A 9901-nucleotide genomic window follows, 5' to 3' on the forward strand; every position below is an offset into this window, starting at 1 on the left:
ATTCGTCAACCTGTCCCTCCATGTCACTCCACATGCTCCTCTCATGTAACTCATTTCCACTGCTCTCACTCTTGACTTGTTCCCCTCTTGCAAGGTCCATGCCTAATCTCATTAATTAAGCCATTTTGCCAGTGATAAACCATCCTAGTTTCAGTGGATCTTATCTCACCCAGTCTTCAGTTGCAGTGCCTGACGGAGAGTTTTGGCCCCTGGTGCTATGAAAGACTCCTGACCTTTTATACATAATGATTTCCTTTAATGCAATGAAGGAACCACAGGATAGAAGCCCACAAAGATTGTTCCCTAAAAAAAATAAATAATAATAATAATAATAATCCAGCTCTGAGAAGAAAGTTATTTCCTACCATACATGCTGATCCATGTTTGAAAAGATGATCAGACAAATTTACATTTTATACTACTGCAACAAATTTACATTTTATACTACTGCAACATATTCACTAGGTATTAGTAATCTCCTGTGCAATCAGTAACTGAGTGGCAACCCTGAGGTGGAGTGAGGGAGACACACAAAATAGGGAGATTCACCAGGACTGGATTAATGTCCCTCAACTATTTCCCTATCTCTCTGTAGGGAGGATGGAAGACTGCAAAAGGGGAAACTTAAGCCCATGGTCCACCAGGTTTATGTCTTATATAAACCTGGGGTCACATCATCATAATCCTCTTTTTACCCATTCACAGGTGAGGTGAGGAAGGCTACATTAAGCTAGGAGAAAGAAAGAATATGATACTGGGGGAACTAATAACAGCTGCCTAATGAAATGGGCCTCCCACCCATCCACTTACCCTTCAAGACCCTTCAATCCTGGCACCATTCTAGCCCCTGGAATGCTGGCTTCAACTCATAGGTAAAGTTGTTCACAGGTAGCTTCACATATACCTATAGGAATCCATTTACAAACATGTACATATAAAATACAGTATGCTGTGCGGTACAGTGGATGGAAGGAATAATGAAGAATTAGCACCAAGTCATAATATGGCCATACGGCAGCGTAGGAGTAGAGGGAAAATAAATGCTGGAAGAAACAAACATCAAGGAGAGAGAGAGGACAGAAAAGCGGAAAAGGACAGTAAGAATAGAAAGGCTAGAGACAACAAGACCTCTTTTAGTCACCTCTTATGACAATCAGGGATACTAGGGAAGTATTCTTCCCCCCCCCCCCCCTCGCCAGAACATTGGAGTGAAAATTTTTTAACTGATCCAGTGACAATATTTTTTTTCAAAGTAACAGGGAAACATTGAAATTTCATCCTTGTTCCTTCACTTTAGGATTTGCTAAGATGTCACCAAGTTTCTAAATTTTGCAGAATTTTACATGTCACCAAGCTTTGTGTGTCACCAAATCTCTGAGTAACATCAGCAAGTATTTATGTCACCAGACAACTAAGAAATATTAAGTGCCATGAAAGTGTCACCATACCTCTAAATGTCACCAAGAATTGAGGTTTGTGTCACCAAACCTCAAAGTAACTTCAAGTATTTTTATCATCAAACATGTCTCTCCCTCTACTAAGTACCTCTGTGTCACCAAGCATGTGTTTTCATGTTACCAAGCATATATTATCATGTTACCAGGCATATGTTTTCATGTTACCATGCATATGTTTTCATGTCACCAAGCATATATTTTCATGTCACCAACTGTATATTTTCATGTCACCAAGTGTATATTATCATGTCACCAAGCATATATTTTTGTCACCAAACATATATCATCATCAAGCATACGTGTCAAGTGGGGTTGGTGAAGGATTAGTGCCCCTCCCTGTAAAACAATTAACTCTAAGCCCTTGGCCACCCCGTCTGGGATGCATGGCGTCTGGCAATGAATGATGATATATTTTAGTGCCACCAATTTTAATGCCACAAAGTACTGTTTATTTCCAGTGCCACCAAGTAACTGTGTGTTATTTGGCAAACTCTGTAAAAAAAAAAATTGGAGCTTCACAGAGCACATATCAGGTCACTAAGCATACAGGTATACTGTATTTTTGTCACCAAGCATATATTTTAGTGCCACCAGTTTTAATGCCATGAAGTATATTTCTAATGCCACCAAGTAATTGTGTGTTATTTGATAAACTTTGTCAAAAAACTGCAGCTTCAAGCACATATCAGGTCACCAAGCATATATTATGTCATCAAGCATATGATATCAATTCACCAGTTTTAATGCCACAAAGTATATTTCTAATGCCACCAAGTAACTGTGTGTTATTAACAAATAACACACAAGTATACTTCATTATTCAATGAAAAAAATAAACAACCAGCAACCATATGATTGTCACATGCAAGGGCTGAGTGCACATGATGGTGTCCCCCTTTTGTGACAGCTCATCACTCACCTTACCTGCTCTTTCTCTTGGAACACCCTAGGACCAGGGCACACAGGTTATTCTGTTGCCATTTACTATAGCCACAATTTTTATTATACTTTGTATGGATAAGGCTAATATTTTCAAACATCCCTAAAAACTAGGAATGCCTTTACCTAGCACCTGAAAACCCTGGTGAAGTTATTAAAAACCTACCTTTTCCCAGGTTACTGGTGTTCCACAGGCACTGTTGATCTGCTGAAGACAAGGCAGCCTGATAGCAGAGGACACAGTGACTACAGCAGAGGACACGGTGACATGGAGGCTTCTGGAATTAAGACATAGCTTCAGGTACCATTCCAGCAAAGCAAATACTTATTAATATTCAAAGTGTCATTTTACAAAAGTTTCTTCTTCACATCATCTTGACAGAAACAGCAGGGATACGATATTTTCAAATATTTCATCTTTTCAAATTGTACAGACAAAGAGAAAGATGATACTTTGAATTAAATATTCTCCTGGAGAGCCACGAACACTTATGACATTTCTTCATATTTAATCGGGTATAGAAGGACCTTGTTATATCAGGGATGTGTTCCAAAATCAGTCAAGAATGGAACATTCATTCATTCATTGCCAGATGCCGTGTATCCCAAACGGGGTGGTCAAGGGCTTAGAGTTAATTGTTTTACAGGGAGGGGCACTAATCCTCCACCAACCCCACTTGACACGTAGGGATGCCAACAGCATCTGGTGTTCCAAGGCAGTCACCCATCCAAGTACTAACCAGACCCAACGTTGCTTAACTTCGCTGATCGGACGGGAAGCGGTGTACTCAACGTGGCATAGCCGTTAATTTGCATATTTTTCTGCAAGTTACTGTGTCCTTTATGGCAAAAAGGACTACCTATGAGGATGTACAGTAGTGTCCCAAGCAAATATATAACCAACAATACCCTGTCAGCATCATGAATAATTTCTCATTCCTCCACAATTTTCCAAGAACATCCATACCCCTTATTTTTTTCTCTATTGCATATCTTGATGTCTTCTGTAAAATTTTGTAACTATACAGTGCTAATATCAACATTAAGTGTCAACAGTTTCAATCATGATAGCATCTCAGACTCTAGGGCACCCTATATCATGTCATTCTATGTATTTTTGAGAAATAAAAAATACCAAATTTACCAACCAGTGCAAGTGTTGATATGCCATCCAAACAACACCTCCAGCTCTAATTTGTGCCATGTTTCAGCAACAGCTCACTCTGTACAGTGGTTTAATATCTGAAGAGGGGTCCAAACTGGGCCAGTTATGACCACTCCTTTATGTGCAAGCAGCTGGCAGGATATTAGTTCATCAATAAACATAGGTCCATGTTAGAGATGTTTCAGTATCTTTTCATACACTAAGTACAATCAAATATCAAAGTCTATTTTTCTCCCCTGTCTCTCACTGCTTGATTCTTTGATGCCTGAGTGAGAGGTAATGGACTGAGGTGCATATTATTATCCACAGGTGGATGATATACACCTAAGTCCACTATGTTACATTCAAGTGTTTATGAAACCAGTGGTAAAACAAAGCAGGAGAGGCAAATTGAAATTAGTAGTGTTTGTACACTGGAAACAGGGTAAACTGTCAAAAATTAAGAGGATACAGTTTCATTTTAGGTTGGTCTAAAATTGCCATTTCTCCATCTTGAATGCTGAGGTGTTACAAGAGATTATCACTACAATTGGTGCTTGTCACAAGTGCCATGGAACGAATGTGGAGGCTGTATTGTTTTTATACCTGTTAGCATGAAATAAGCTCCATAAGGATGAAAGAGTGGGCCATGTTAATGAAATCAGTAATAGTAAATGATGCAAGGAGGTGTTAAAAAATATATATATATCAAAGTAACTTTCAGATAGGGGTATATACTGTTGATAGGTAACAATTCTTCAACTGTGACTTAACAAAAGGAATGTTAAAACACGGACATACCAGGGCTTGAGGGGGATTCATGCTTCACTTGGAGAGGGACCCTGCTCTGCTTGGGAGTGGGTGTGGACCCCTGCTTTACAATGGGAATGAACTTGCTCTGCTTGGGAGTGGACCTCTGCTCAGCATCTGAAAACACAATGTCTGATAAACTGCTGTACTTTTCATCCATCCATCCATCATCCAATCCTACATTGCCCCATGAGGAGCGTAGGAGCCCGGGGCTAGGCAGTTGGTCCCAACATTTAAGATGAGAGTGACCAGCCTCACTCATCCCTGAGTGGCATTATATGAGCAATCAACCCCAACCATCCCTTGGATATAAACCTTCACCGGCTCAATCCGATTGGAGCGCAATAATTACCCACTAAACCACCAGGCGCCAAAATTTGGTTATATGGTTACCACCCAGCGTAGTAAATGGCTTCCTGGTGCACAGGAAACCATTTGACTTGTCACTCAGTGTAGAATCACCCACAAGCTGAAATACTTTTACGTTGATTATACTTCCATCTGCCTTCTCCATTACCAGATATGAAAAAGAAAATCCTGGTGTGGCATACACTGCTGCATTTGCAATTAATACTTGCATCTATGGTTGTACCATCTCATGATAAATACAGTATCTGAAGAAATTCCACATTTGGTATAAATAGCCGTATTTTCACAAATTACTGTATATGCTGTATTTTCACTTATGTGCTGCATTTTCTTTTTTTTTCCTTTTTTTTTTTAAAGTTGTAGTTTCATTTTTTCATGCTACATCTTCGTACAATTTTTTTCATTTTATATGTATGCTACATCTTCATACGTTTTTTCATTACATAATGCATTTTCATTTAATTATATAGGGTTGGTTGGGGTTTATCACTCAGTAATGCTACTGAGGGATGATTGAGGCTGGTCACTATAAAAGTTGTCTTGCCCCAGGCTCCTATGCTCCTCATGGGGCAACACTGGATTAGATGATGAATGAATGAATGAATGGATATATGCTGTTTATGAGAAGGTGGTGAAAATTGGGGGGAAGGCAGCAAAATGGCAGGGGATGGATGGAGGTAATTTGTTTGTAGCCAGCCCTTGTGGGACTGAAGCATGTGTCTGCAGATTTTCACTTTTCATTATTTATATATGCTGCATTTTCACACAATTTTTCAGTAATATTGCATATTCATTCCGTTTAACATGCCATTATTCATTACTATGCAGTTAAGTGTGGAATGAGGGGCCAAGGTTGCTGCAGCTCGCATCTTCATTAATCAATGTCACATTTCAGTTGGTTATGGACTTACTTAATACTGCACACAAGATATGCCTAAATACACCATAAAGTTTACTAGATACACCTATATACACCAGAAGAATTCACCAGATAACTGACGGATTTAAGGATCAAAGTCAACTAGTCCCAGTGGACTAGTAACTCCCCAAATTTACTAGTCTGGGCCAAAGTTTACTAGTCCAGGCAGTTTTAGTAAATGTACCAATAACTGTGAAACAACTATAAAAAGTGTTGCAATGTATTGCAATTCTGATTTATTATTCTTATAGCAAAGCTCAATTTTGGGTTACATTTTATCTGAACAATCACAGATTTTCACTTTTACACACAATGATACTTAGCAGTAATCAGCAATCTTTTCAAAAACATCTTCACGGTCCTCCACATCAGTGCTGTGATGTGACTCACAGTCAGTTCAGTTTAGCATTGTATGCCAGTGCTTCTGTAGGGTTGCAGTTTTGTTGGCTGCATACAAGTGTTGGTTGCTGGATGCATGGTACTTGATGGTCTCCAGTAGAAAGTTTTAGCATCCTTGGACAAAAACATTTGTCACATCTGGATCCAACCCTCATGCACATATCACAGCATATCTTTTCCTCTCTGTTTTCATCTTCATGCATTTTGAGCCAAGGGTGATTCTTTTTCCTTTCCTTTTTGAACTGTCTTTTTTTTTTCTTCTGTTCATACTTCTGATCTTTGGCTCTTGCTTGCTCAGGGGTGTTTCCTTTTTGGTTGTGGTTGTGGAACACCTTTCAGGTATCTCCACATACTGAAGCCACTAATTCCAGTGTAGCCATACACAACAATTAAATTTCACTAGTATGCCTGCAGCATCAACTGTGTTGGTAATCCTTGCAGGGTGGAGTAATCCTGGTGTCACAATCCCTAAGCAGTATGTCCACAGTGTCCTGAGTAATCTCCACTTGCTGAAATAATCCTTGTATTAATCCTCAGGTTGAATGTGTAAGCCTTTATTCCAAGATGTGTATTCCATGAGTTGTTCCAAACAACTAGTGGAGTTGGTCTTTGCAGCACTGATATCTATACCAATCACTGGAATATTCTGGAAAAGTATTGTTCTGGGAAGTTCTGGCAATCAAGCATCCTGAATGTTCCAGGACATTTAAAATTTTCTGGAAAGACGTAAATTAGAAAAGGTATGTTCCAGAATATTCCAGGGAATTCAGATTATTCTGGAAATATGTAGATCAAAGCAGACATGCACCTTCTGGGACATTTAAGAAAATGCAAGTGCCAACCAGAAAAACCCAGACAAGTTTGTCAAAAAAATTTTACTGCGGACTAGTAACTCCAAAATTTTACCAGTCCGACACAGAATATACTCGTTAGTGACAGTCGACCAGTGCTGAATCCCAGTCTGATTTAATTGTATGTCGGACAGGCTTCTTAGCACCTGTTCTTAAGCGATTTATCTGGCATGAATAATCTCCTCTGCGTTGCTTACATCATTTCTTTATCGACACACTTGATATCGATGACATACTGGAGAATACTGAGGTGTAAGCTGCAGAATAAATTGCTGAGTAAAGGGTGCCATGAAGCCTACAATGCCACTTACAAAACAGCCCAATAACCAGACTAAGTACCCTGACTGCAGGCTCCTAAACTCCTTTGGGGCATTAGAGGAATGGATGATAGACTATATAAAACCTTCTTACTGGAGGTACCAAGACATCAATGCCCTGAAAGCTAAGGGATATTTGAACAAGTCCATCTAATCTGCAGGACCATATCACAGATCCTCTGCATAAAAGAAAAGAGCTAAAATCTAACCACACACACACACACACACACACACACAGTCCAATACTCTTAATGTAGATGAAATACTGGTAACTTAAAGGTGGAGGGGTTAGATACAGCTTTCATCAAGAACCTAATTACCAGCAGGACTCCCTTGCTGAATAAAAAATGTTTGGCAGTAGCAAGTTTGAAATACAGTAATCATCATCATATTGAAGGTGTTTGGTTCTCGACTCCAATGATGTAGTTATCATTTAAATCTTTATTTTCAGAGGGTTTTACTTAGTACAGGAGAGACTTACCGACCTTGAGGGTTAGATAGAACCTTTATTAATTCCTCTTCTACTAGCCAGCTCTCGTAAACTGAATAAAAACATCTGGTAGTGGCAAGAATAAGCAAAAAAGATGTCGCCGTACTGAACAAGTCAAGAATATGCCAGTTAAAGGGAAATCAAGGTCTCACGCTGGAACCCTTATCTTTATTCAGTGAAGCTTAGGGCATAACTAACGAATATCCAGTTTCTCAGTGCCCCTTGCATTGTACTGGGAACCCAAGACCAGGCTGCTGTAGTTAAGGGTAGGTGGTCTGTAAAGCATCAGTGTTGCAGGATATTTAGAGCACAGGGTGACAGCAGTGCAAGGTTTCTGTGGTGTGATGTGGTGTATCATGGCTAAACGAGGTGTCTGTAATGCATTACATCGATGCTGGAAGATATGTCGACTATGAAAAGATGTTAAGCTTACATCGGCTGTCTAGGTGGTGTTGGTTTTGCAAGGTAAGTTGGTGTTGCAAGGTAAGTTGGTGTTGCAAGGTGCTGATGTTGCAAGATAGGTTGACTGGTTGTTGATTTTATGAGGTGTGTCAATGACAAGATCTTGATGTTGCTAAGTTTGTTAGTATCACAAGGTATGTTGAAGATGGAAGATAGGTCTCTGCTGCAAGGTGTCAGAATCACCAGTGTTGATAATGTAGTCATCATGTGACAACATTACTGGAAGGTATTAGTTCTGCAAAGTAAATAGACTAAAGGAAGGTGTTGATGCTGAAAGGTGTCATTGTTGCCAGGTGTCAGTACTGCAATGACTCGATGTTGCAGGTTATGTCAACTCTACGGGAAGGTGTCAATGTTGCAGTCGCTGGAGTCGAATGTGAAGACGTTGACATAGCCGCAGCGACCCAAGTGGTTGTTGCTCGAGTATGAGGCCAAACCGCCAGCTGTGCCCGAGCATGGTCCGCTCTGGGGGGTTAGTGGGGTTGGAAGGTTAGTATGGTTAGATGATTAGTGGGGTTAGACAGCTAGTGGGGAGATAGAGGTAGTGGAGAGAGAGTTAGTGGGGTTGTGGGATCAAGAGCGAGCAAAGTATTTTGGCTGGTGGAGTTGTTGAGGTTTTGGGGTAGGTTATGGTTCCAGTGAGGGTTTGCTGAGGTATGGGGTTAGGGGATGTTGGGGATAGTGGGTTGTCGGACTGATGGGGGTTGAGGGATTAGTGGGGGTAAGGGGTCAGGGGGGGTTTCTGGGGATAGTCGGTTATGGGCTGGTGGGATCAGTGGGGTATTGGACTGTTAGGGGAGTGTGTTAAGAGGTTGAGGAGGGTAAAGAATTCATGGGGGTTTGGAGGTAGGGAGAGGTTATGAGACGGTGGGTTATAGGGTTGTTGGGGGCTAATTAGAGGTATAGGGAGGTAATGAAAAAGTGGGTTATGAGGTTGATGGTGATAGTGACTTAGTTGGGTATGAGGGTAAGAAAGCATTAGTAGGGGTAGGCTAAGAGGCTGGTGGTATTGGTGGCCTTTCTGTTATTACATTTTATCAGTCTTTTAGCCCTCTCATAGCCAGAACAACTCTAATATTCAACTCCAGCTAATGCCTGACTTCTTTTTATTTGAGAGAGAGTCATATTATACTTTCTGGAGGCGGAGGGGCCCAAGACGAGGGCGCTGGAGGCCACAACTTTCAAGGGTAAATAACCAGCAGAATCCCAGGTGATAGTGAATTAATCGGAAACCTTGCACCTGTCTCGTACGGCTTCGAATCGATATGCTCTCCACCAATCATTCTTTGCAACTTTTGAAATGCAGTGTTTCTAGGAATTTCAGATAGAATTTAGTGGTCTTTTGATTAAACTTCCATACAGGAACAATTTTTGTAGGTCTACAGAACACTTTCATTTGGACCTGAACGAAAATGGCACCTCAGATTACTACCGTACATGATATATTTTTGGTCACCACTAAACCAATCTATATAATGCCTCTCTCTGCATCTTAAACCACTACACTACATTTATATTACCAATATTCATGCTGTCTTCATGATAAGCTTAAACCACACACTGTCCTGGATAAAATTCTCTGGACACCTTAACCTCTTTTACTGCTGGAAATCTTAACTATTTTCCTCTTGCTGCCGCCAGACAATTTTCTTCAGCTTGGAAGTGTCTTAGCTTTAAAGAGTAGTAATATATATACAGATGCATGATGACTCCTTAAGCGTCTTTAAACCTAAAGGCCACGTAT

The 9901-nt window shown here is 40.3% G+C and overlaps 1 protein-coding gene and 1 non-coding gene across 2 annotated transcripts in view; both read right to left on the bottom strand.

Moving 5' to 3' along the window:
* Window positions 1-3087: 3087 nt before the first annotated feature.
* Window positions 3088-3206, bottom strand: LOC145399435 (5S ribosomal RNA). The gene has a single exon (XR_013897303.1). It is a non-coding gene; the product is annotated as a 5S ribosomal RNA (ribosomal RNA).
* A 5287-nt stretch (window positions 3207-8493) lies between these two features.
* Window positions 8494-9901, bottom strand: part of LOC145397594 (alpha-amylase A-like) — a 12825-nt gene continuing 11417 nt past the window's right edge. The window contains exon 15 of the mRNA XM_080270639.1: window positions 8494-8622. Within this exon, the coding sequence (XP_080126765.1) occupies window positions 8494-8622 (129 nt within the window). The remainder of the gene's footprint in view (window positions 8623-9901) is intronic.

Source organism: Coenobita brevimanus, chromosome 5 (genome assembly GCF_032717465.1).
Source record: "Coenobita brevimanus isolate Jiangsu-jjx chromosome 5, ASM3271746v2, whole genome shotgun sequence".
Taxonomy (NCBI): domain Eukaryota; kingdom Metazoa; phylum Arthropoda; class Malacostraca; order Decapoda; family Coenobitidae; genus Coenobita; species Coenobita brevimanus.